The sequence below is a fragment of the Eriocheir sinensis genome, chromosome 7 (assembly GCF_024679095.1).
Source record: "Eriocheir sinensis breed Jianghai 21 chromosome 7, ASM2467909v1, whole genome shotgun sequence".
Lineage (NCBI taxonomy): Eukaryota > Metazoa > Arthropoda > Malacostraca > Decapoda > Varunidae > Eriocheir > Eriocheir sinensis.
This window is the reverse complement of record NC_066515.1, coordinates 19,017,775-19,045,704: the sequence shown is the minus strand read 5'-3', so window position 1 is coordinate 19,045,704 and position 27,930 is coordinate 19,017,775. Positions and strand designations below refer to the sequence as shown.

The following is a 27,930-nucleotide window of genomic DNA, read 5'->3' as shown; positions in this document are numbered from 1 at the left end:
CTACTAACAACAACGTCGATCCTAAACATGGGGCTTTCTTTAACATATTACCAATGGATCGGAATGTTCTACGATTGGTCTTGGACGCTAATAACATCCTGGCTGCTACACACTGAAAGAATGGCCGGAAAAATTATTAAATCTCTTTCTCTTATGACTTTCTGGTGCTGTGATGAGTTTCTTTAAAATATTACCAATCAGTTATTATTTTCTAGTGTTGGTTCTGCATCTCAGTAACATCTTTACGTCTATATATCAAAAGAATAAGCAAAATAATGTATCTAACGTCTTTTTTACACGCTGACTTTATGGTGCAGTAGCAAATGTAGTCTTCGTAAATTCCTTCTAAATATTTAAAGAATGAGTCAATTAAACCATCTAATACCTGTTCTTATTTGACTTTGTGCTGCTATGGCAAACCTAAGTCATCTAATATCGTTTTTCTCACATTTTTATGGTTCTGATACAAATTTAGTCTTCGTAATTTGCATCTATGTATTTGAAGAATGAGTCAATTAAACCATCTAATGTCTGTTTTTATTTGACTTTGTGCTGTTATGGCAAAACCTAAGTCACCTAATATCGTTTTTCTCACATTTTTATGGTTCTGATGCAAATTTAGTCTTCGTAATTTGTATCTATGTATTTAAAGAGCGAGCCAGTTATATCATCTATGTTTATATTTGGACCTTTAGACTGTTGCGGCAAATCTAATCTTCATCACATAATCATAAGTGGTGTTGCATCCCACTAAAATAGGGTTTGGTGAGCTCAGCGTAAGGTTAAGAAACGCTGCAAAAGAGAGAATCGAATGCCATGTCTATAAAACTGATCTTCTCTCGACTCTCCCACTCTGTTTTTCCTCCTTTACTTTTTGGTGTGTGTGCAAGAAACAACAAAACCAAGCACTGTCCTGTCTTTGCAGAAACAATTACTATAGCATGGTTACGAGTATTATAGGCAAGACACGAGTTATTTTTCCCTATCTCCTTATAGACTGATCTTCTCTCAACTCTCCTACGCTGCTTTTCCTCCCTTACTTTTTGGTGTGTGTGTAAGAAGCAGAAACAACAAAACCAAGAACTGTCCTGTCTTTCCAGAAACAATTACTATAGCATGGTTACGAGTATTATAGGCAAGACACGAGTTATTTTTCCCTATCTCCTAATAGACTGATCTTCTCTCAACTCTCCTACGCTGCTTTCCCTCCTCTACTTTTTGGTGTGTGTGTAAGAAACAACAAAACCAAGAACTGTCCTGTCTTTCCAGAAACAATTACTATAGCTTGGTTACGAGTATTATAGGCAAGACACGAGTTATTCCAAGAACTGTCCTGTCTTTCCAGAAAACAATTATATAGTTTTTTACGAGTATTATAGGCAAGACACGAGTTATTTTTCCCTATCTCCTAATAAACTGATCTTCTCTCAACTCTCCTACGCTGCTTTCCCTCCTCTACTTTTTGGTGTGTGTGTAAGAAACAACAAAACCAAGAACTATCGTGTCTTTCCAGAAACAATTACTATGGCATGTTTACGAGTATTATAGGCAAGACACGAGCTATTATTTTCCCATTCTAGGTATTCTTGTTATTTACTATTAAAGAATGTTATATATATATTCACAAAGTACCATGCAATTAGAAGATAGACTATGACATCACGTAGACCCCTTGAGTAACTTTCTCTGCACTGAAATGAGGTAAAATTCCCCCTTAGATCCTTTTATATCAAGTTAATCCCCTTATATTCTTTGCTCCCTTCGTGTTAGATCCCTTATGATTCCTGGTAAAGTATTTGATCCCTCTTAGGTAGATCTGATCCCTTCATAAAGTCTGTGTGAATCTTTCCTCCCTAACAATAAACTACTAAAACCTTTCTTTCGTCGATCCTATAAAGATAATAAATTTACTCATTCTCTGCCAGTTTCTTCTCACAAATCATTATCTTTCCTCTGATATTCCCATTATACTACAGTTAATATTCTTCGCCTTCAATAAATCAAACTCCAGCTGTGATTTGAATGTCTTTTCATAATCATCTATTTTTTTGTAATTGCTCACCTGAACCTCATAGAAAACTCAGGTGTTCAATTATTCGTGATTTCTAAATTAATCTAAAAAGTCACACAACAAGAATACGAATCACTGTTCTCATTTTAACTTCAGGAAACATAATAACAATAACTAATGATTTCAATATTGATCGAAAAAGTCACACAACCAGAATACGAATCACTGTTCTTGTCTTATCTTCAGAAAACAAATAATAATTACTCCTGATTTCCAAATTGAGCTAAAAAGTCACACGTAAAGAATTCGAATCACTTTTTCTTGTCTTAACATTAGGACTCAAATAACAAATGCTCGTGATTTCTAAAAACTCACAACATCAGAAAACAAAACATCTATCTTGTCATAACATCAGGCAAGAACTGACTATCAGGAAACATGAATTAAACCACAAACCAAAATGTTATAAAAACTAAAATTTGGATTAAAAAATATTACATAACCACGACACTGATTATCTTATTCACCATGACGTCAGGAAACAAATGACGGTCAGGAAAAACGAATCAAATCACATCGACCATAAAATATATTGCCAAAACATTCTAAAATTAAAATCCGGTTTGAAAAATAATACACAACTTCAACACGGATATTTTTCTCACATTTACACCACGAAACAAAAGACTAACAGAAAACATGAATCAAATCACATCGACCGTTAAATATATTGCCAAAACATCTAAAACTAATATCAGGTTTAAATAATATCACACAAGTTCAACACGGATATCTTTCTCACTCCTACACCATGAAACAAAAGACGATCAGAAAACATGAATCAAATCACTGCAACCGTAAAATATGTTGCCTAAAACATTCTAAAACTAATATCAGGTTTAAATAATGTTACACAACTTCAACGCGGATTATCTTTCTCACTCTCACACCAGGAAACAAAAGACGATCAAGAAACACGAATCAAATCACATCTAAAATCTATTCCTAAAACTCATCCTTTCTTCCCCTTCAACCTGCTAAATAATACAATAACCTCTGTATATAAATAATCGTGTAAGCCAATGCAGTGTCTATGCTTCTCAATGGATTAAACTCCGCATGTCATCTTAAAATAGCCATCAAGTGTAATTCTAAATCCAAACAACATTTCCATAACTAAACCAGTACTCCACTTAAACTGATTTTCGAAGCTATCAGAACCTCCTCTACCCCGACTTTATTTTTCCTTCTAATCCAACTAAACTGATCTTGGTAACCTTCATCTTATATGCCCGATTTATTTTTCTCTTCCTTTTTCGCTATTTCAACTAAACTGGTCTTCGAAGCTACCATAACCTCATTTGCCCGACTTTAGTTTCCTTCTAATCCAACTATTCTGATCTTTGTAACAACCTTCACCTTATATGCCCGATTTATTTTTCTCTTCCTTTTTCGCTATTTCAACTAAACTGGTCTTCGAAGCTATCATAACCTCATTTGCCCGACTTTCTTTTCCTTCTAATCCAACTATTCTGATCTTTGTAACGACCTTCAACTTGTATGCCCGATCACTCTTTTCTTTCTATTTTTGCTATATCCACTAAACTGATCTTCCATACTATGCTAACCTCCTTTATACGACTTTATGTTTCTTCTTATCCAACAAAACTTATCTTCATAACAACCTTCACCCCACCGTTGCCAGATTGTCGTACTCAGAGCATAGTATTTAACGATTTCTGACGCCTAACACTTGCCAAGAAACATTAGGATCTAACTCTTTTAACGATAACTATAAATGAGTTTCGTTATTGGAGCCCAGAATACAGTTTAGGGGTAGGAATTCGGGAAATATAATCGGCTGAGTACGACAATATGGCAACGGTGCTTGACCTTATATGCCCGGTCTCCTTTTTCTTTTCCTTTTTTGCTATTTCAACTAAACGGATCTTCGAAACTATCATAACCTTATTTGTCCGACTTTGTTTCTTCTTATCCAACTTCAATTAACTTCAAAATAATCATCACCTGTTTACCTCGATTTCATTTTTACTTCTAATGCCCGGAAGTGATCTCCGAAATTACCTTCACTCTGCTTGCCCTATTTCCTTTTAACTTCTGATCCTACTCAACTAATCTTCGAAATCATCTATCTTTACCTTGATTTCATTTCAACTTCTAATCCTACTAAACAGCTTCAAAAACTACTTTCCCTCACCTTTTCTTTTACTCGATTTCATTAATACTTTTCCCCTTTTTTTCTAACTTTTCCATCAGTCTTTTGAAACTCGGACGAAAACCAAACACGCATCTAAGTACAACAGTCTATTTTCAGTCACATTTCTTTACATCTTACTACATCAGTTTTCCTATTCTCGCTATTGACTTTATTACTCTCATTCGTTTATCCCTTATTCACGACAAACAACGCGATGAACCCCCTAAATCCTGCAATAACTTCTTTTTCCATCAATCATTTTCTCTTTATTATCCTTACTCAGCAATATTATGAGTCAATTCCCCTGTCTTCCACTCTCTCCTCTTCCGCTTATTCCTGACGTTTATCAATAACTCTTCCGAATACTCCTTTTCTGTCGATTTTAACTACTTTTCTAAATCATTCTGACACAACAGTACCATAACTTCCCTCTCTACTGTTCCTGATGTTTATCAATACCTCTTTCCGTTACTCCTTTTCTGTCGATTTTTAACTAGTTTTCTAAATCATTCTCACACAGCAATACCATGACTTCCCTGTTTACTACTTCTATCTACTATCTCTCTACTATCACCTCTCCTGTCATCCATTTTCTCCACTTCTCTCTATTCCTGACGTTTATCAAGCTTTATTTTTGTGTACTCTTCGTTTAACACGTTTAAGTAGTTATTCCCCTTCGATTAAACTTTCCTTTCTTTCTCTCTCCCTCTGTTTACTTTCTCAATTCCACGATCCTTCCATGTTTTCCCCTCCAAGTGTTTTTTCCATCAATGTAAAGTTTCCTCCCCCTCGGCCCTTAATTCCCCACACCGTTTACCTTCCTTTTCGTTTTTGTTTTTTATCCTCATTCATCACTTTTTCCTTTGTGTTCGCGTCATCCATAAATATTCACACGCTCCCTATTCACATGCGAGTTTTTATTTAATTTTTTTTCCTTCCCTTCCCGTCATCAATCTTCTTTTATATTCACAGCAGACCATAATAGGATTGTTGGACTTTTTTTTTTTGCTTTCTTTTCCCGTTTTGTCTTTTTTTTCACATAATCATACTTTATTTTTTTTTTATTTCGTATTTTTCTTTCATTTTTCCCTTCCTATCATCAATCTGGTTTCATATTTACAACAAGCCATATACGAATTGTTGGACTTTTTTCTTGTTTTCTTTACCCGTTTTGTCTTTTTTTCACATAATCATACTTTTACTTTTTATTTCGTATTTTTCTTTAATTTTTCTTTTCCTATCATCAATTTTCTTTTATATTTACAGCAGACCATATACGGATTGTTGGACTTTTTTTTCTTGTTTTCTTTTTTATGTTTTACCTTTTTCTTCACTTACCATTCTTTTATTTTTTTATTTCGTATTTTCATTTTGCTTTCCCTTCCTATCATCAATCTTCTTTTACATCTACAGCAGACCATATACGAATTGTTGGAGTTTTTCTACTTTCTTTATCCGTTTTACCTTATTTTTTCACTTACTTACCACACTTTTACTTAATCTTTACTTTTCTTTTAAAATTCATCACCAAAACTAAGAACAATATCAACCAGTTTTCTTTATTTTTCATTGGGGGACTTTTAAAACTGATTCCGTGGTAGAGGGGGCAGCACAGGTGGTCTTTCTATCTAATTTAAGTCGTTTACAAAAGATAGAAGGACCGCAAGTACATACAAGTGCTGCCCTCTAGCGTGAAAAGGCTTTAAAACTCTCCTGTTATTCTCATTCAATTTTACATTCATCCTAAAACTCCAATGACGAACTAAATATAATCCCTTCACAATATAATTTATCTTCCCTATTATCAGTTTTCTTTATCTCTGAGTAAAATATATTCTTCACTTTCATCAATTCTCAACATCTCCTTGTATAATTTCTCTTTACTTTTATTTACAGTCATTATCGAAGTATATTTTATCCACACTCTTATTAGTCTTTCTCCTCTTAATCAGTCCCTTCCATCATAAGGTTTTACTAACTCAAATTCATCCACTACTTCCTCCTCCTCCTCCTCTTCCTTCTCCTTCTACTCTGCGTCTCATAATCCTTTACATCTTTAACATTTTCTAACTCCAATATCTCGTACAGTACAAATTATCGTTCACTTTTATCAATTCTCCACATCTCCCAGTTTAAAATATCTCCACTTCTATTAATCCGCCTTTAGCATAATTCCTCAACAAGCTCACTTTCTCGTCCTCCTCCTCTAAGTTCCATTGTCCTTTCTATTTCAAACCTCCTGCTAACTCCAATTCCTTCCTTATTATTTCTCATCACTCTTATCAATCCTCTACATCTCCCAGGATAATTTCTCTACACTTTTACTAACCCTTCCACACTATAATGTATCGACAAAACTCACTTTCTCGTCCTCCTCCTCTAAGTTCCATTGTCCTTTCTATTTCAAACCTCTTGCTAACTCCAATTCCTTCCTTATTATTTCTCATCACTCTTATCAATCCTCTACATCTCCCAGTATAATTTCTCTACACTTTTACTAACCCTACCACACTATAATGTATCGACAAGTTCACTTTTTCGTCCTTCTCCTCTAAGTTCCATTGTCCTGTCTATTTCAAACCTCTTGCTAACTCCAATTCCTTCCTTATTATTTCCCATCACTCTTTTCAAACCAATACATCTCCAAGTATAAATTTTCTCCACCTATATTAATCCTCCTGCAGTATAATAATTCCTCAACAAGCTCACTTCCTCGTCCTCGTCCTCCTCCTCAAACTCGTCCCCGGTCCTTTCCCTCTTCCCATTTTTTCTGTTCCCCGTTTTCCTTTCTTCCCGTTTTCCCTCCGTTAACCGCCGTGTCTCTCCCGTTTTCTGCTTCCCTTAGGAGTTGAAGAGAAAGCAACGCCACCTACTCGCTCTCGGTGACACTGTAAATGAGGCCGACTGTTGTTTTTGCTCGACCAAGGTACTCATCACCCCACCTGCCCTCCTGTTACCTGCCCACCCCTCTCACTCTCACTCTCTCTCCCTCCCTCACTCCCTCTTACTCTTTTATTTTCCCTTTCCTTTTCAAAGCTCCCTCTTCCTCTTCTTCCTTCTCCCTCTCCCTCTCCCTCTCTCTCTCTCTTGTACAGTAATAACATCGCCCCCGGCACTGAACACACGACGTTGGTAACACTCGTTTTGGGAAGGGTTCACTTTTTTGTCTGGTAGCACTGTAGCCTTTGATATGTTTATTTTAGATTTTCTTTTGTATGGATCTGGTAATAGTGTTAAGTTTTAGAAGAATTGGTATTACTTATGATAATAATGATAAAAATAATGGTTTTGTACGCAGTTGTTCTAAACGGCATAAAAAAACAGCCTGTGAAGTAAAATAATTGAAAAAAAAATCGTACTTCACTTCGAAATATTTAACTAGAATCGATGCAACACAAACTGTAAAAAAAAATAATTACAACACAACACAATTTCTAAGTTTTGCATTCATAAAACAATAAAAAAAAGGACAAAAGAAACGTGCGAGCATAACTAAGCCACACACACACACACACACACACACACACACACACACACACACACGCACACACACACACGCGCAACCTTGACACACTCCTCACAAAACAGGTTAATTAAAGGTGTGTGTTCAGTGCCGGCAGGTGTGAGAGGGAACCCTTAATTAACAGGTAACTTCTCGAGCTAAATTTCAATAACAAAAAAGTAGAAAGTAGATGAAGTAACCACTAAAAATAATTGGTGTATACTGTAGATTAAAGTTTCTCTCCCTCTCTCTCTCTACCTCTCCCTCTCTCTATCATTCTCTCTACCCCTTTCTCTCTGTATATAAGGTTTGGCTCAGGGCTAAAGAGGAGGGGAAGGATAGGGAGGAGGAAAGGAGGGAAGCAAGGAAGAAAAGAAAGAAGGGAGGGGAGGGAAGAATGGAGGGAAAACTAATTTAAACTCCCCCATCAAGACAACCCAAATATTTGTTTAAAACCCACAAAGACAAACCACCCTCTGCCTGGTCGTATTTTAGCTCATTAAACCCTAAAACCTTGACTCATGTAAACTATAAACACAAACCAACCTCAAGACTCACTATTAAACCTCTTGTATATACCTTAATGCATCACAAATTTCAGTCAGTCTATTATGAATACGACCAGTCTGTATATATATAAAAGTCCTTCGCTTATTATCCTTTCCCTTTTTATTTTCATTTTCATTCCCTTTTTCTGTTTCTTCTTTTATCCACGGTGTTGATTTTCGGTGTTTTTTTTATTTGTTCCGAGTTTCGTTGTGTTCGATGTGACGCACTGCCTACAACGTATACTCGTGTTTCAACCTTCGACACACCTGATGACCGTCTCCGGCACCTTGTTCACCTGTGGCATCGATGTAATTTATGTACACCTGGACAATAAGCTACGTGTTACCTGTCTTCATCTTTACCTGGCGTCGTATGTGTACCTGCGTTTGAATATCTGTACCTGTGTTTGAGAGCGTGTGTGAGTGTGTGCTTACCTGAGCGCCCACCTGTGTCCACCTGCCTGGTTACCTGTTGTGAGAGCCTCGTTCCGCCTGTCTGCGTGTCCCAAACCCTCGCTATCTCCGTGTTGTGTTCCCGGGCACCGCGTCTCTATATCCCTTCATAGGTGTCGGTGTTAAGTGGACCAATTAACCATTACTACCATTACTACCACTACTACCACTGCTGCTGTTAATATTATACCCGTGAACCACTACCACTACCTTCAACATTCCCTATTTGCACCCATTCCGAAGTCCAACCATCTCCAATACCTTCAACATTCCCTATTTGCACCCATTCCGAAGTCCAACCACCTCCAATACCTTCAACATTCCTTAACTGTACCCATTCCGAAGTCCAACCACCTCCAATACCTTCAACATTCCCTAATTGTACCCCTTACCATGTCCAATCCACTCCCGAGATCTTCCACATCCCTGTTTGTACTCATTCCCATGTTCAATCCACCTGCCATGTCTCCTTCTCCTCCTGTATCAGCTATCCAATTATCAGCTTCACCCATTCACTCGACCCTGAAGTTCCCTTATCCATATATCTGAGATTCCCAAAGGCTCCATGCAACCTTGTCCATGACCCAGACGTTTCAATGTTTCCACTCATCTCTGCAGCCTCAGTCTATCGAATCAACCTGTCCCAGTCACCCTCAACTGTTCTTTTAATAGGAATTCAATAAGCTTCTTACGTCTTGGCAGCTACGTTCGAATCTGTCCTATGCTCTCCGCCAGTTTCATCCACTTTTGATGCCCCAGTCTGAAGTCCACTAGTTCAATCCACTCTTATTGTCCACATCTCCCTTGATTTCCACTAGTTTCCCCACCTTGACTCTTCCTGTTCCCCTCCTGTCTCGCCTCTCAACAACTAACTTGATCTCCGCGTTCAGTCTCCACGGTTCTATTCACTCCTGCTGTCCCTCGACCCAACGGTGCCCTAATGCTGGTTGTTCATGTCTCAAACTGCCCTTCGTTCGCTACTGGTTCAATCTCCTCTTGCTGTCCATCCCTTGGCGGAACCCTAATCATTGTTCCTCACGTCCTCAACCATCCCTCGTCCCACCGGTCCTGTCTACTCTTGCTATCCATTCCTTTGGCCAACGGTGCCTTAGTCTTTGTCCTTCAAGTCCCCAAGTATCCTTCGCCCCCACCGGTTCCTCCACCCTTGCTCTCAGCCTCCCTCCCTCGTTGGTATCCTAATGTTTGTGAGTCCAGTTCCACACTACCCTTCGTTATCTATCACTGTCCGTTCCGCAATCCAGAGAAACCCGAATCTTTATTATTGTTCCTTCGTCCCAACCGGTTCCTCCATCCTTGCTCTCAGCCTCCCTCCCTCCTTGGTATCCTAATGTTTGTTCCTCAAGTTCCACACTCCCCTTCGTTATCCATTACTGTCCGTTCCGTAATCCAACGAAGCCCGAATCTTTGTTGTTGTTCCTCAATCCTTGTTCTCAGCCTCCCTCCCTTCCTGGTATCCCAATGTTTGTTCCTCAAGTTCCACACTCCCCTTCGCTAACTATCACTGTCCGTTCCGCAATCCAGCGAAACCCGAATCTTTGTTGTCGCTAACGTTCCACTTCACCTTCGTCCCTCCCGATTCCCCCACCTTTGCCATCCGCCCCCAACCTCTCTTTCGCCCCCACCGGATCCTCCACTTTTGCTGTCCGCCCCTCCCTCGGTATCCACGGTTCCACCATCCTCCCTCCTCCTCCACTAGGATGCGACGGATCACGCTGAGGGCCCACCAGGCGGCAGCACGGAGCCTGAGTGCCCCGGTACCCGCTATCTGGCCTCCGATACCCCTCCCAGTGTGTTCAACAAGGTAGGCAGGTGTTAGTGTTGCACCAGCTCTCATTACCTCCACCTCCACCTCCACCTCTGACACTCCTCCACCACTTCCACCTCTGACACTCCACCTTCACCTCCACTTCACTACCACTACCACTTAAACCTCCAAATATTTGAGTGTGTTACTTATGCCCCACTTATCCACCTCTTCCTCCTCCACCTCCACCTCTGACAGTGAACCTCCACCTCCACTTCACTCCTGTTTCAATACTACCATCACTTAAACCTCCACCTATCCGAGTACGTTAGTTATGCTCCACTTATCCACCTCCTCCTCCTCCTCCAACTCCACCTCCACTTCACTTGTCTTGTCTTATTACCACTATAACCTCCACACACTCCACTTCCACCTATTTGAGTGCGTTAGTTATCTATTCCACTTATCCACCTCCTCCACCTCCCCCTCCACTTACACTCCACTTCCTCCACCTCACTTCAATATTACTACTGTAACCTCCACCCACTTTTTCCCCACCTAGCTGAGTGTGTTATCCGTTCCACTAATCCACCTCCTCCACCTCGACTGATACTTCACACCACTTTACTCCACTTCACTTGCCTCCCCTCCCCCGTTCACTACGACCCACTCTAATCCACTTACACTCATTCACTCACTCATTCCACTTTCATTCCACTCACCCCTCAATTTCGTGTTTGGAATGTAGGTTTAAATTCCCCTCCACCACCTCCACTACCTCCTCCTCCTCTCATACTCTCCCTCCCTCCCTCCCTCCCTCCTCATGAAACTAAGCTATCCACCTCAAGGTCACCTCAAGACACTAAGCTAATGACTCACTTAAACTAGTTGATATTTGCACCTCATGAACCTCCTTACACAGAAAGACACTTAGGGCACACACACACACACACACACGCGCGCACACACACACACACACACACACACACACACACACACACACACACACGAGAAAACGCAATTAACTGTGAAAGCAAATGGCATATAAACAGACCTCCTCTTTGTCTTCTTCCTCTTCCTCCTCTTCCTCCTCCTCTTCCTCCACAACTCCACCTACATTCCACACACACACACACTAACGCCCGCATACCTACATAATCTATCATCAGGAATGTGTACATGTGTGTGTGTGTGTGTGTGTGTGTGTGTGTGTGTGTGTGTGTGTGTGTGTGTGTGTGTGTGTGTACCTCACCTGCCCACCACCATCCCATAACCCCCCCACCGTCCTTACCTAACCAAATACCTGGATGTGTGTTCACCTGAGGCACTCCACCTGTGACTAACCAAGACTCACCTGTGTTAATGAGCTTGTCAGGTAAACAGGTAAACACAACATCAATTAGACGGATGTTGGTATTTAAAGGTCCGTGTGGCTGTGTGGTGTGGCTTTGATGTGCCTGTGTGAAACTGTGCCTATGTATAATGCTTTAAGGAATGATGGCGATGTTACTGGTGAAAGTGGCACTGGATGTTGGTATTTAAAGATCTGTGTGGTTGTGGGATGTGGTTGCGGTGTGGCTGTGTGCTGTGGTAGAGTGCCTATGTTAACCTGAGCCTATGTACGATGCTTTAGTTGATGATGCTGATGTTATGGATGAAAGTGGCACTGTAGGATGACTCTCAAAAGTGCCTCTATAAATGTGTGCCTGTGATTGGTGCCTATGGTTGAGTGTGCCAATGTAGGTGTCCCACAGGTGCCAGTATAAAGACTTTGTTATGGTGCCAATGCTAAAGACGCCTGTGCTTAAGAGTGCCTATGTCTGAAGGTGCCAAAATCAAGGGTACCACTTTAAGGGTGCCAGTTTAAGGGTGCCAGTTTAAGGGTGCCAGTTTAAGGGTGCCAGTTTAAGGATATCAGTTTAAGGGTGCCAGTTTAAGGGAGCCAGTTTAAGGATATCAGTTTAAGGGTGCCAGTTTAAGGGTGCCAGATTAAGGGTGCCAGATTAAGGGTGCCAGATTAAGGGTGCCAGTTTAAGGGTGCCAGTTTAAGGGTGCCAGTTTAAGGGTATCAGTTTAAGGGTGCCAGATTAAGGGTGCCAGATTAAGGGTGCCAGTTTAAGGGTGCCAGTTTAAGGGTGCCAGTTTAAGGATGCCAGTTTAAGGAAGCCAGTTTAAGGGTGCCAGTTTAAGGGTGCCAGTTTAAGGGTGCCAGATTAAGGTGCCAATTCAAGGGTGCCAAAGTTAGGGTGTCAGAGTTAGGGTGCCTTTGGGGGTGTAGTACCAGTGCCGCCGAGTGTTCATGCATCGTGGCACCCTCTGTTTGTTTACCCAGAGACAAAGAGGGCGAGAGCTTCCCGCTTTGAAAGTCCGCCGCAGAGACACATTTCAAGAGATCAACTTTGGAGACACTTAATTAAGGGACCCAGGTAACAACTCGCACCTGAAGGGAATGTCTGAAGTGTGCCTCAAGTTTTCTACATCATTTTTTTCCACTATCAGAATGACTTTTACATTTTTTACTACGATATACTTACTACCATCACTACTACTGTTATTACTCTCATTATTATTATTATTATCATCATTATTACTATTATTATTATTACACCAACACTGCATCTTGAATACCATGAGGGGACAAAAAATGAATGAAGCAAAATGAAGAAAACACGAAAGCATGGAAGAACGATACGAGAATGAACGAAAAGGAGGCAAATAAGATAAAGAATGAAAGAACGAAATGGGAATGAATATAAAAAAATATCAAAGAATGCAAAAAAATTAAGCCACACAACTGATTATAATTATTCCTTCTTTAAATAGACAGCAATCAAGAGGGACTTAACCACTCTCCCGTTTTCTTTATAACCATTTTCTTTACTTTTTTAACCAGCACTATAAAAAAATAAACACCCTCGGCTCTCTCTTTCTCCCCCTTTATTTTATCGTTCATTTAGCACTGTTTTGCCATCGCTTCTATTATCATCATCGCTGTTGCTTATTCATGGATTACATCTTCATCTTTTTATTTATTATTATTATTACTGGTGCTGTGGCTGATGTGTTATTTTTGTTGTCATTGATGTTATTATTATTGTTATTACGCTACACTCTTGCTGACTGGCTATTGATGGGTATTGGCGAGTGTGTGTGTGTGTGTGTGTGTGTGTGTGTGTGTGTGTGTGTGTGTGTGTGTGTGTGTGTGTGTGTGTGTGTTTGGTATGCGACAGACGGCCATTCCTTTCTTCCTTCATTTCTTTCAAGCACTTGCAGCATGAGAGAGAGAGAGAGAGAGAGAGAGAGAGAGAGAGAGAGAGAGAGAGAGAGAGAGAGAGAGAGTGTGTGTGTGTGTGTGTGTGTGTGTGTGTGTGTGTGTGTGTGTGTGTGTGTGTGTGTGTGTGTGTGTGTGTGTGTGTGTGCGCACCCTCCGCCACCACCTTGTCCTCGTCCTGTCTGATACGTGTCACTCTTGTCACCACGAAACAATGAAGTTGAGACACGCACAAACACACAAACACACACACTTCATTTTGCCATTAATTCTCTCTCTCTCTCTCTCTCTCTCTCTCTCTCTCTCTCTCTCTCTCTCTCTCTCTCTCTCTCTCTCTCTCTCTCTCTCTCTAAAAGCGATATACATATTTTTTTGGTGTTTTCTTTGAACTCTTGATGACAAACTGACAGAGAGAGAGAGAGAGAGAGAGAGAGAGAGAGAGAGAGAGAGAGAAGGGGCACAGGGTTCAAAGACATTTCAAAGCCTGTGTGTGTGTGTGTGTGTGTGTGTGTGTGTGTGTGTGTGTGTGTGTGTGTGTGTGTGTGTGTGTGTGTGTGTGTGTGCTTGCCAAAAATAAAAATAAAAACAATAAAACAATCAAACACCTTTTTTTGCATATGCCTCACCATCACCACCACCACCATCTCCACCACCACCACCACCACCACCACCATCACCACCACCACCATCATCACCATCACCGTCACCTTTGCGTTTTCTTCCACCTGTCTCTTCGCACCTGCCCTGTCTCGTCCTCCACCTTCACCTCCACCTCATCTCCACTTGTGTTCGGATGCTGCGTTTTCTTTGCATCTCCCGCACCAGCATCTTGGGGGTGACTAAAGAAGATCTGATTATTATATGTTGTTGTTGTTATTTAAAAAGGGAAATAGATAGACTGGGGTTTGTGTTTGGTTAATTTATCTTTTTTTTTTGTGTTTCTCATGGCGTGACCAAATGGCATTCCTCCTCCTCCTCCTCCATTATCCTCCTCCTCCTCCTCCTCCTCCTCCTCCATTATCCTCCTCCTCCTCCTCCAATACCAAGTTAATAGTGCGACAAAGTCAGACTGCATTCCTCCATTCCTCCTCCTCCTCCTCCTCCTCCTCCTCCTCCTCGCGCCAACCAATCACGTAATGAGTTTCGATTACGTCATTTTCTAACAGCCAATGAAATGAGGCCAAGGAAGTGTGTGTGTGTGTGTGTGTGTGTGTGTGTGTGTGTGTGTGTGTGTGTGTGTGTGTGTGTGTGTAGATAATTACCCCCATTACACGTTCACCCCATTACATAAGTACCCCCTTCATTTCTTAACCGCTTCCGTTAACTCCTTACACTCCCATACTTGCCCTTACCTTACCTTCCCTTACTTTCCTATTACCTTCCTTTCCCTTTCTTTCCCTTCCCCTAAGTTTCCTATACCTTATCTTCCCTTATCTTCCCTTCCCTTCCCTTCCTTTCCATTTCTTTCCTTTCCCCTTAGTTTCCCTTACCTTCCTTTACCTTCCTTTCGCTTCCTTTACCTTTCCTTCCTCTCCCTTACCTTCCTTTCCCTTTCTTTCACTTCCCCTTACTTTCCCTTACCTTTCTTACCCTTCCCTTCCTTTTCTTTACCTCCCCTCACCTTACCTTGCCTTCCCTTCCCTTCCCTTCCCTTCCCCTTACATTCCTTTCCCTTTCTTTCCCTTCCCCTTACCTTCCCTTCCCTTTCCTTTCTTTACTTTCCCATACTTTCCTTCCCTTCCCCTTACCTTCCCATACCTTCCTTTACCTTCCCTCCCTTCCTTTCCCTTTCCTCAGTGTCGTTCCCCTTCCCCTTACTACACAAGAGAGCCCAAAGCCACTTCAACGTTATCAAGAAACCACGAGTGAAAATAAATAATCAGAGGAATGTGAGAACGAAAGAAAGACATGAATGGAAGGGAAGAAAAGAGAGAAAGTAAAATGGTGGTGGCGATGTGTGCGTGTTGGGGTGATTGGAGAGATGTGTTGAAAGGTAGTAAAGGTGGGGCAGGTGTGTTAGTGTGTGTGTGTGTGCGTAGGTGTGTTAGTGTGTGTGTGTGTGTGTGTGTGTGTGTGTGGAGGTGAATGGTGATACGTTCTGAATAGCTAGCGTGACAGGGATCAGTTATGTTATGGTGGCGAGGGTGATTGATGGTGGTGGTGGTGGTGGTGGTGGTGGTCAGGGTTGATAACATTTTCCAGGGATGAGGAGGAAGGCCGGAATGTGTGTGTGTGTGTGTGTGTGTGTGTGTGTGTGTGTGTGTGTGTGTGTGTGTGTGTGTGTGTGTGTGTGTCCAATCCTCATAACAAAACCCTTCAAACACAGCTGAAAAAAATAATAAAAAAACATATACAAAACCAAATCCCGTTTTCTTCAAGGGTAACTGAGGGAAACTTAAAGATCGAAGAAAATTAAGTCTGCCCAATGAATGTTTTTTTTTTTTTTTAGATATAAAGTAAAAAAAAATGTCTAGTGGTATGCTTCGAAATCACGTAATGTGCACAGGTTTATATAATATGTTGTGATGTATGTATGTATGTATGTATGTATGGTGTGATATGTGTGATGTGGCGATGAGAATGTGTCAGTGTGGGAGAAGAGGGTAGAGGAGGAGGAGGAGGAGGAGGAGGAGGAGGAAGAGAAAAGAGGAGAAAAGAAAGGAGGGCAGAGGAGAAAGGAACTAACTCAATCTTTTTTCAAACTCTGGAAGATGAAGAAGAAAAAGAGAAGAGAAAGAGGAGGAGGAGGAGGAGGAGGAGGAGGAGGAAGGAAAGGAGGGTAGAGGAAAAAGAAATCTAACTCCGTCTCTTCTCAAACTTTGGTAGATAGCGAAGAAAAAGAGAAAAGAAAGAGAATTAGAAGGAGGAGGAGGAGGAAAGAAGGGGAACATGGAAAATAAAGTCCCGGAAAAAAACAAATGAGGAGGAGAGGAAATAAATAAATGAGGAGAAAAAAATGGAAAAATATGATAGAAAGGGGTAAAGGATAAGAGATAAGGAAGGAAGGAAGGAAAAATTAAGGTGATAGATGATAAGAAAAGATAAAGCAATAAAGAAATACAAAGAGGAAGAGGAAAGGATATATAAAGGGAAAGGAATGAAAAGGTGAGGAAAGAGGAGGAGGAAATGCCAAGAGAAGAAAGTAAAAAGCGGAGAAAAAGAAAAGGGAGGTAAAGAAAGAAAAAGAGGAAGGAAATGGAGATTAGAAAAAAGAAGAAGAAGAAAAGGATAATAGCTGTAGGATTGGAAGGAAAGAAAAGGTTAAGAAGAAAAGATAAAAAAAGAGGGAGAAGGAGAGGAGAGAAAGATGAGATAATGAAAGGAGAGGAAAGAGAGGAAAGGAAAAAGAAAATGTGTGAAAAATGAGTAATGAAGGAGAGAGAAAAAAAAGACAGCTATGAGAAGGAGGAAGATAGGAAGAGGAGGAAGAAGATATTTATGAGGCGGAGGAGAAAGGAAAAGAAAATAGGTATGAGGAAAATAGATAAGGAGGAGGAGGAAGAAGAAGACAGATTCGGGAAGGAGGAGGAAGAGGAGGAAGATAGGTAGGAAGAGGAGGAGGAAGAAGATGGGAGGTGAAGATGACAAAAAGAATAAAAACAAAAATAGGTTGAGAGAATGAGGAAGAAGAGAAGGAAGATACGGATACTGAAGGGGCAAAGAAGAAGGAAGATGATAGGTATGAGATAGGTAAAATATAGATGCAGATAAATAAAAAGGTATAAAAACAAACAAAAAGAGGTTGAGAATGAGGAACAAGGAGAAGAAGAAAGTCAGAATGCAAGGGGGGAAGGGGCAGAAGATGATAGGTATATTGAAGAGGCAGAAGAAGGAGGAAGAAGATGATAGGTTAGATAAAGGTAAAATAAAGATGCAGATAAAAAAAGCATAAAAAGAAGTTGAGGATGAAGCAAAACAAGGAAAAGAAGAGTCAGAATGAAAGGGGGGAAGGGGCAGATGATAATAGGTATGCTGAAGGGGCAGAAGGAGAAGGAAGAAGATAGGTTAGATAGAGATGCAGAAAAGGTATAAAAACAAACAAAAAGAGGTTGAGAATGAAACAGAACAGAGAAGAAGACAGTCAGAATGAAAGGGGGGAAGGGGCAAATAGGTATACTGAAGGGGCAGGAGAAGGAGGAAGATGATAGGTCTGGTGGTGAGGTTCTGGTGGTGACGGCGGTGCTCATTTCTTCTAGGAGGAGGGAGAAGATGAAGGCGCGGCTGAGCATATCCCACTCCATACGCAACCCTCGTCGTAACAGATTATTTTTCCTAAGTGACTTTGTATCGCCCCATTAGTTTGCACGAAGGTGAGTAGGTGAGTTACTGTTTTTCTTTAGTTTTACCTGCATTTTTTTTACTAACCCTCCCCCCCTCCCCCCCACCCCCACCCCCATCCGTCCGTTCCCTACCCTCTTCCTTTCTCTGTCCTTCTTTATCTTTTCATCATCACTCTCTCCCCTTCGCTGCTCCTTCCATCATCTGTCCTGTTTGTATTTCTTTTTCGTCATTCCTTCCCTTCTCTCTCTCCCGGCTCCTCCTTTTCCTCACCTTCTTGCCTTTTCTGTCCTTTCTAATACTTTTTATCATCCCACTCTCTTGCCCTCTCCCTTCTTCCCCCCTCTCTGTCCTTTTTATCAATATTTCCTTCTCATCTCATCGCATAACCATTTTTTTCTAGTCATCCCTCCGCCCTTCCTCCCTCTCTTCCCTTCTTACTTTCTCTGTCTCTGAATTTATTTATGATCCCTTTCTCTCTTCCTTCCTCTTCCTCTGGTTTCCCTCTTACCCTCTTTTTTATAGTTTCTTTTCATTGTTTGTTCCTTTCCTTTTCTTTGTTATTTTCTTTCATTATTTCCTTCTTATTTCTCCTTCTTTCTCACTCTGTCCAGTTTTCCATTTCTTTAAAGTTGGGTTATTTTTTTTTCTTTCCTCTCGTTCTCTATTAATTTCCTTTCCCTGTATCTCGTTTCCCCATCTTTGCTTCCCCTTCCTCTTCCTCTTCCCTTTCCCTTTCCTTTCCCTTCCTATCTTTATGTTCTCAAGTTTTTCATTTGTTTTCGTTTTTGTTTTTAATCTTGTCCTGGTTTAGTGTTTCTTCTTCCTTCTCTTCCTCTTCTCACTACTACTACTACTACTATTACTACTACTACTATTACTACTACTACCCCGTCCCCCTCCCTGTGTTTGAGTTTGTTTGTTTGTTTGTTTGTTTGCTTATGGAGTTGTTTTAATTAATTCTACGTGTTTTTATTATCATTATTATCATTAATCACCCCCGTTACTATTTTTTTCTTATTTTATTCTTCGCTTCTACTTATTTGGAAAGCTGGCAACCTCTTAGAGAACCTATTACTAAAGGACCCCATTTTCTATGACTCACTTTTAACCGGGGACTCCGCTATCCTGCACGACTGTGTGTGTGTGTGTGTGTGTGTGTGTGTGTGTGTGTTTGGGTGGGTGTGTATGTATGTGTATGAGTGTGCGTGTGCGTGTGAGTGCGTGTGCGTGTGTGTACTGATATTGAAGAGTTTTCCACCCTCACAAGTGCATTTCTTTCGTGTTGTGTGTCACTGGTGTTTCTCTCTCTCTCTCTCTCTCTCTCTCTCTCTCTCTCTCTCTCTCTCTCTCTCTCTCTCTCTCTCTCTCTCTCTCTCTCTCTCTCTGTCACACGTTCACTTACGCATCGCTGTACCATTAACGTTGTTCGCTGTGCCACACCTGATCGTTCTGTCACTCAAATCTTCGTTCCTCTGTCGCTCGAATGGTCGTGTTTGCTGTGTCACTCATACCCCGTTTTCTGTGCCATTAATCCACGTTTTCTATGTCACTTTCTAACACTAACTATCTTATTTCTTCGCTGTGCCACACTAATCCACGTTTTGCTGTGTTACTCATAAGCGTTTTCTGTGTTTACGTGCGTTTTCTATGCCACCAAGTCCAGTTTTTTATGCACTCACCGATTCCCGTTTGTTGTGTGACCCAAATCCGTTTTCTCTATCACTATGACCCACCGTTTTCTTTCTTTGCTTGCCACTGGTCGTCGGTTTCCCATTTTCCTCGGCTGGGTTTTGTGTGTGCGTTTGTGTGTGTGTGTACGTGTGTTTCTCCCATCCTTGGCGCTGAGTGGCTTCTGCTGTGTGACGTCACTAATCGTTAACCAATCAACACCTCTGTCTCCTGCTTTCCCTCACCTCGAAACGCTGCGACTTTAATAAATTGAAAAAAAATTTTAAAAGAATCTTACAGAAAATGCCAAGTCAGAGGAAAAATCAAGTACCGAGAGAACTAAGAAAGTTAATGTAAATAATTATGTAAGAAGAAAACACTTACGAAGAAATAAAATCCCTTTGAAGCTTCAATCCGAATTAAATAGCAAAGTATATTAACATTTTTTCCTAATGGACTTCAATCAGTTCCGACAAAAATTAATTCGTAAGAATTTTTTTTTACTATTATAATAAATTTCTACGTTGGTATGGAGGAAGATTGAGAACTCAGTCTCCCCTTCAAGGAAAAAAATCATAAGGAAGAGCAAAACGGAGATATGCAAAGTAAGTGAAATATGGCTGCCCGTCACCGTAGAGTTATTACTTATAATGCAGAGTATGTGAAACCTGGCTCCCCTTTACCCTAGACTTAACATAGATCTGGCGGCTCTACCTTCAATCATGTCTCGCTGCCCACTCACAAAATTCCTGGGCGTGAAAAACAAGGGAAGAAAAGGAAAAAATGCACGAGAAAACGAGGAGATAAAAAAAAATAAAGCTTAAAAAAACACTATTGAAATTATGATGAGAAATAAAAGAAAGGTGAAAAATACGGGGAGAAAAATACTCCTGCTTGTAAAGAAATGCAATTCAAACTACGAAAGAGATGCAAAATAAAAAAAAAAATCAATTCAAACCACGAAAAAGATGAAAAATTAATAAAAAAAAAAGCTCAAGAATTAGATTTCGATGACTCTCCTAAATCTAAAGAGGACGAGTTAGCACTGACCGAAAAACTATGACAAAAAGAAAGCCAAATAATGTAAAGAAGACGTGCTTTATAAGGTGAAACTAAACTATATTGACCTAAAAAAAAAAAAAAAAGGAAATGCATCTCTCACTCTTTCCCTGTCTCTCCTCTAAGCAGGTCAGACAGATGAGGAGGAGAAGAAAGGAGAGGAAGAGGAGGAGGAGGAAGAAGAACGGGTGGCACTTAACCCATAACAGCAGTGCCAAGGAAGTGCCAGAGATAATTAGCGTGCGATGCTAACAACCCAATTATCAGTTATCATTCCGAACTGCCTCACGTCACACACGCTAGATTGCAAGACACTGACCCATTTGTTTCACTCGCGCCGTTCCCAAATGCCGGTCCGCTAAAGGCTCTAAAACGCACGACGATTGTTACTGTGACGAAACTGATTGTGAAGAGGCGAGAGAATTGTGATTGATGGCACTGAAGACGCGGTTATAATGGTTATGGTGACGCTTTGATTGTGTGATTGTGATTGTGTGTGTGTGTGTGTGTGTGTGTGTGTGTGTTCGGGCTATAGTACAGACACAAAACACCAGCTGTCTCAACACATACACACGGCCCTTCGGTACTCCCCTTAAGCAATTCCCCAAGTCCTTCATCACCCTGCTTATCACCTACTAACACTCCTTCACACCCTAACGTAGCCTCAGTCACCCAAACACATCTCTAAGTACACGCTATGTCACCCTAACGGACTCACTCCCAGCTCACCCCATGAACACAGCTCCTCTTAAACCTCCTCGCCTTCAATCTGACCATCCCACACCTCCAAACGTAACCAACCTCTTTCTCTTCATAATTTTTCTTGGTTCTCATTACACATATCACTATTCCTACCTCTCCTTATTCTCCTCCTCCATATTCCATGCTTTCCTCGTACTCCTTTCTCTTCTTCCTTTCTTATCCATCTTTTTTCTTCCTCTTCTTCGTAACATATATAATCATTTCAAAACTTTATTGAACTTACAATTTTGCTCCATCCTATTTTCTTCTCTCTTTCTCTTCCTCTCTATCGCCCCCTCACTACTAAACTCCATTACACGCTATAACAGGGGTCTTATTAACTCCCTAAAATAGCCAAGTGCAATAACCTACCCCAAGATCTTTAATATTTCCACTACCTTCCCCTTCCTCCACTTCAACTTCTTCCTCGTCATCCTCCTCACCCACCAACGCTTCCCAACTTTATCCACCTCTCCCTTACTCGCTTCACTCCTCTGTTTACGCAATACAGAAGAAATATCGTCACCCATAATAAAAAAATACAAGTTAACTCAAGCTATTTCGCAACTCATGTCAGAATAAATAATAGCGATAGAGAAAAATACACACCCAATCAATGTCAAATGATTTCTGAATTAACTAACACGCCATGCACGGCACACATACACAAGTGGATTTTTCAAACGCATCAGATTCCGGGAAAATTTATCGCAAACATGAATTTTATATTGCGTAAAAGCGAGGTCCACTAACACGCTTGCCACCTTGAACCTCACCTGACGCTCAATAAACAGGTAGTACAGATAACCAGGGACGGGCACCGCGCACTGACATCTCTGCCTAGGTGAAGTGAATGTGAGATGTGCTGGGACTTGTGTTAGAAGGTTATATATGAATGAGGAACTGAAAGGGAATGAGAGAGGTGGAGTGAATGTAGAATGTGATTGGAGGTGTGGAAGAAAGTTGTTTAAGAATGTAAAGAAATGAAATGGAATAAAGGGAATGAGAGAGGTGGCGTGAAAGTGGGATGTGATTGGAGGTGCGGAAGAAAGTTGTTTAAGAATGTAAAGAAATGAAATGGAATGAAGACAAGGAATACGTGAGGAAAGAGAGAAGTTGACCAGACACATACCACTGCTTTGTCAGGCAACACACAAACACACACACGCCCACACATACAAAAAAAGAAAACACATGCTGATTGGTATGTAAGAACGTAGTAGAAGAATGTAAAGAAATGAAAGGGAATGTAAAGAAATGAAAAGGAATACGAGAAGAGAGAAACTGACTATACCCACACCACCGCTTTATCTGCAATTCAAAACACAAACACAAAAAAAAACACCTCCAATTCGACACAGACACCAGCAACTTTACCTGCCCATTAGCTAACCAGGTGAGGCCACGCAGGTGCTACGTCTTCGCCCCCGTTTAAGCGATCAGGTTTCTCGGTATTCTCACCTGCCATAAAAACAATACGGTCCACGGTCACGCCAGGTGTTCCGAATTCCAGGTAAACCAAAGCAGGTGAAAGTCTTGCCACTCCCCCATTTCGTGTCACCTGGCCGAAATACGAATCTCACCTGATGACTAGAAACAAAAACCGGCAAAATTTTAAAAGGCAGTTTCGAGTATTATTTGATTCCTTAACTTTTATTTTAACGAATTCAAAGTGTTTCCGTTCTTTATGAGACCCAAATGTTGGTTATTTTTTCCTTTCTTTCTTGATGTGAGTCTTTGTTTAGTGATCTATTTCGTTGCTAACCCTTTAAATCCGTTCCCTCCACTCTTCCTCCCTCGCCCACTTTCCCTTCAGTCTTCAGGTACAAAGGGATAACGAGCTCTGACGCAAATGGAGCTTCCAAAACCCTCAAAATGAAACACTAATGAAAACCTCCGTGGATTTTTCCCCTCCCTCTCCCTCCCTTCCCTCTCCCCTCAGATGGTGTTCGTGGCTGCTGTGTTTCCCCTTTTTCTGGCTGCCTTCCCCTCTCTGGGTAACGCTGTGTCACCTTTTCAGTGTTGCCAGACGAGCTGTGTTACCTTCATGCTGTTTATGTGAGCGAGCGATGAGGTTGTGGGTCTGGTGGCGTCTGGCAACTCAACCAATCCGTCAACAAAGCCCTGCCATTGGTTACTTCTCATGACGTCACGCACAGTTGCCAGACGCCACCAACCCTGCATTTGTTTATACTTTTTTTACATTATTCTCAGCCCTGACCTACCTCCCCCTTCCCCCCTTTGCTGTGGTGCTGTTTATGGTTAACTGGATACACGAAATATACATATGCATACAAGGTTAAGCATATATATATTCTGTTGTCTCCTCAATGGTTCTCTTCCTCGCTGTTCTGCCTAACCTCATATGTTTTTTTTTCTATTCTTTTTTAACATTCATAAGCTAAGCTCCCAAAAAATCATATTCCTTTTTTGCAGTATATTATAAGTTGCCTCCCTTCCCCTCCCTATCCCCCAAGCCACCTCCATCCCTCCTCCAGTACTTGATTTACCTCCATGCTCATTCCCACCATCTCTCACTCACTCACTCACTCACATTCACTCACTCATTCGCCAGCTAATCAACTCCGCCAAGCCTCTAACTCTATTTTCTCGATTTTTTTTGTTGTTGTTGTTTTTCGTTTTGGAACTCTGGATGATTCATTTTGTCATGTTCGTCCCCCAAGGTGTCACAGTTTCACCCTCGCTGTTTCACTGTTTCTGTGCTCCTGCTGTGGGTTTGTGTGTCGCCGTTATGACCAAGTGAAACAAGTGAAACAAATGAAACCACTTAACACTTCCCTTCCTCCCCCAGCCAGAGTAGTCAAACACACGGACCACCGGTAGAATACATGTTTTGGATACGTGTCAATCCGCCTGTCCTCCCCCATCAATGGCTTACACTGATACATGTTAACAGTTCCCTTCCTCCCCCAGTGTATTCAAACAATGGATCCACCCTAGAATATATGACTTTTTGGATACATGTTACGACCTTCCCTCCCCCACAGCCAAAATGGAGTCACCCCCAGTCTGTGCATAAAGTAACTCAGATGTGTGTGTTTTAGTATTGAAATTTACAGTATCGAGGTTTTGAATGCACTAATGCTGTAGATTAACCATAATTGCATTCATTCCCCTGCAGTTAATTACACCTTTTTGCCTAATTGAGTTTGCAGGTATGACTCGGCCCACCTTTGATTGCTTTTTGATTACCGTAATTATTGACACGTTCCCTCCCCAGATGCAATTGCAGGTAGTCTCCCCAGGTGGTCAGTTCAGCAACCTGCACTAGTAAAGGCCCTCCACTTGTCTAAGAGTATCCAACCCCCTTTTTGAGATGACAGATTTAGGTAGAACTTAAGATGATCCACATGTCCATAGTTTTTGAGTGATAGAATTTGCTCCCCTTTCAAACTTGCCTCATAAGATTTTTTTTTTAACTACAATTTGATATCAACACGTTTTCAAATTAGGCAATACATGAATAGAACTTAACACATGTCCACAGTTTTTCAGTGATAGAATTTGCTCCCCTTTCAAACTTGCCTCATAAGATTTTTTTGAACTACAATTTGATATCAACACGTTTTCAAATTAGGCAATACATGAATAGAACTTAACACATGTCCACAGTTTTTCAGTGATAGAATTTTCTCCCCTTTCAAACTTGCCTCATAAGATTTTTTTGAACTACAATTTGATATCAACACGTTTTCAAATTAGGCAATACATGAATAGAACTTAACACATGTCCATAGATTTTGAGTGATAGAATTTGCTCCCCTTTCAAAGATTAAGATTTTTTAGCTGCAATTTGATATCAACACGTTTTCAAATTAGGCAAAACATAAATAGAACTTAACACATGTCCATAGATTTTGAGCGATAGAATTTGCTTCCCCATAGAAATATTGCCTCATAAGATTTTTTGAACTCTAATTAATATCAACACATTTTCAAATTAGGCAAAAATTATGTAGGATTTGATTAAGATGCTTCACATATACGTAGTTTTTAGTAATACAGTTTTGCTTCCTTTTAAAATATTGCCACATAAGATTTTTTTAACTATAATAATAACAACATATTTTCAATTAAGCAATGCTATAGCTTATGTATATTTCAATGAGTAACTTTTTTGAGCTTCACTTGCCTTTCAATATTTGCATTTTTCTATAGATTGACTCTTCTGAAACAGGTATTTATCCATGAATAATTTAAGTGACCCACAAGACAGATTTTAAGCCTAGTCTATTTTTATAATAACCATAACTCAAATGACCCTTAGCTCTTAGCCACTTAAAACGCCCCCTTACCCAAAATTTAAAGAGACCCCCTTAACCACACACCCCAAGTTTCATCCTATTCCCTTTATTTTTTTTATCAATCACATCAAAATACCAACGTCCATATCAGCAATCCATTTCAATAATCTTCAAATATCAACGTCCATATCAGCAATCCATTTCAATAATCTAAGTTCAGAGATAACTAATTCATTTTACGTTCAACTTTCTATACATTTCCCTGACTTTTATTTCCTCTTAAACGCATTATGTCTTTATTTGCCTTACCAGACCTCGGCTTTATGCTTCCTTGAGCCATTTATCAGTTCATGTCCTTCCCACACATTCACCACATCCATAACCTCGCCTCCTAACTGCCTTCACCTCCATTCCAACCCTTCCCGCCGCCGCCACCGCCATAGCCATTCCAGCCAACATCCGTCTGTATTACATGGCTCGTTAACCTCCTCTTCCTATTTTACTGCTGACAATTCACTACTGCTATCACCGCCATCACTGCTACTACAACTACAACCACTCCTACTCCTACTACTACTACTACTACTACTGCTACTACTGCTATACACTACCAGCTGCACTATCCCTATTACCGTCGCCTCAACACGCCCAACACAGCTACTATTACTACTATTACAACCACCCCCTACTACCACCACGACCACCACCACCACCACCACCACCACCTGTATGAGTGCCAGGGCTTCAACTAACAGTGCCAATCATCGCTTCCAGGTGCCGGGAAGGTGCCGCGCCGACCTCCCTCTCGCTTAAGCTGAAGACACGAACCAAAAAAAAAGAGAAAAAATATATATAAATAGCCCCTTTTTTACTTTTTTTCACACCACGCACGATCGCTCACTTTGATTTAACTGGTTTTGTTATTGTTTTATTTTAAGGCTGGTTTTGTTTTTTGTGTTTTTTTCTTAACGATGGCGAGGTTTGAACAAGACACTGTGTATATATTTTCATCTAAGTCCCCCCTCGTCTTCCCCCCTGAACGAAGCTTATACTAATGAATGGTGTTGTTTTTCTTTTCTCTCCTTTATTTCTGGTTTGTTTTCGTTCGTCTCCGGCACCGATTATTTGCAGCGTCACACACGGCCATTCCTAAACTCAATTTCGCTCGTTCGTTTTTCCACTCTCCCGCTCGCCCCACACACTGCACTCACTAAAAACAAACTAATTAATAAAAAAACATCGATGCAGTCCAATGTTTGTTTTCGCGTCCCTAATAATAATAATGTTTGTTTACTGCAAATACGAGTTTTCAGCACCGACAACATGAATCGCAGCACGTTCACGTTTGATTAAGTTCGGCCGTTTATAAATAACAGTTTCCCCGTCACATATAAAGCAGTTGGAACCTTTTTTTATTTGTTTATCTTTAGTTTTGTTTTATGGAGTACGAGCTCAAAAGGTCGCCCGTTAATGCTATGAGGTAAAACATGATTAGCGTTCCCTCAAAAAAGATAGATTAACGACCTTTATTTTTATTTCATTTATTTCTTTTTTTTATGAATTACGAGCTCAAGGTTTTTTTTACGTTAAGGTCATGATAAAAAAAATACAACTAACTTTCCCTTAAAAAGATAAATTAACAACCTTTATCATTCATTTATTTTTATTTTATTTATTTATTATTTTGCTTTATGGATTACGAGCTCAAAGTTTTCCCGTTATCGCTATGCCAAAACAAAGATCAGCTTCCCCTTAAACAAAAGATAAAAATAACAACCTTTTCATTTATCTATATTTATTCTCTTATTTTTATTTTTTTTTATTTATTTATTTATTTTTTTTTTTTTTGCTTTATGAATTACGAGCTGAAGGTTCTTCCGTTCACATGATAAAAAAAACATGATCAGGTTCCCTTAAAAAAAATATAAAGAAAACAATTGGCTGCATGGCGGATGAAACCAAACAATAATTTCTTAGTAATGTTGATGATCCTGCGACGAGCTTGTTTGTTTGTTTGTTTGTTTGTGTTGGTTGGTGAGGCCCACACGCCACGCCTCGCCCACCAGCTGCTTGTGGCGCCCCCGGTGGTTGGGTCCCCGTGGTGGCTCTTCCTTCACCTCCTCCCATCTGTTTCTTCCTTCACCACCG

General features: G+C 40.6%; 1 protein-coding gene across 7 annotated transcripts in view; it reads left to right on the top strand.

Moving 5' to 3' along the window:
- The window catches only part of LOC126994161 (potassium voltage-gated channel protein Shab-like), a 199,023-nt gene that overhangs the window by 153,508 nt on the left and 17,585 nt on the right, over positions 1–27,930 (top strand). For 3 of the 7 annotated variants that reach the window (XM_050853424.1, XM_050853420.1, XM_050853412.1), the window contains exons 5-6: positions 7,075–7,155; positions 10,450–10,554. The exons of 2 other annotated variants lie outside the window; for them this stretch is intronic. In XM_050853424.1, the coding sequence (XP_050709381.1) occupies positions 7,075–7,155; positions 10,450–10,554 (186 nt within the window). The remainder of the gene's footprint in view (positions 1–7,074; positions 7,156–10,449; positions 10,555–27,930) is intronic. 2 more of the 7 variants (XM_050853426.1, XM_050853435.1) reach the window with 2 other exon arrangements.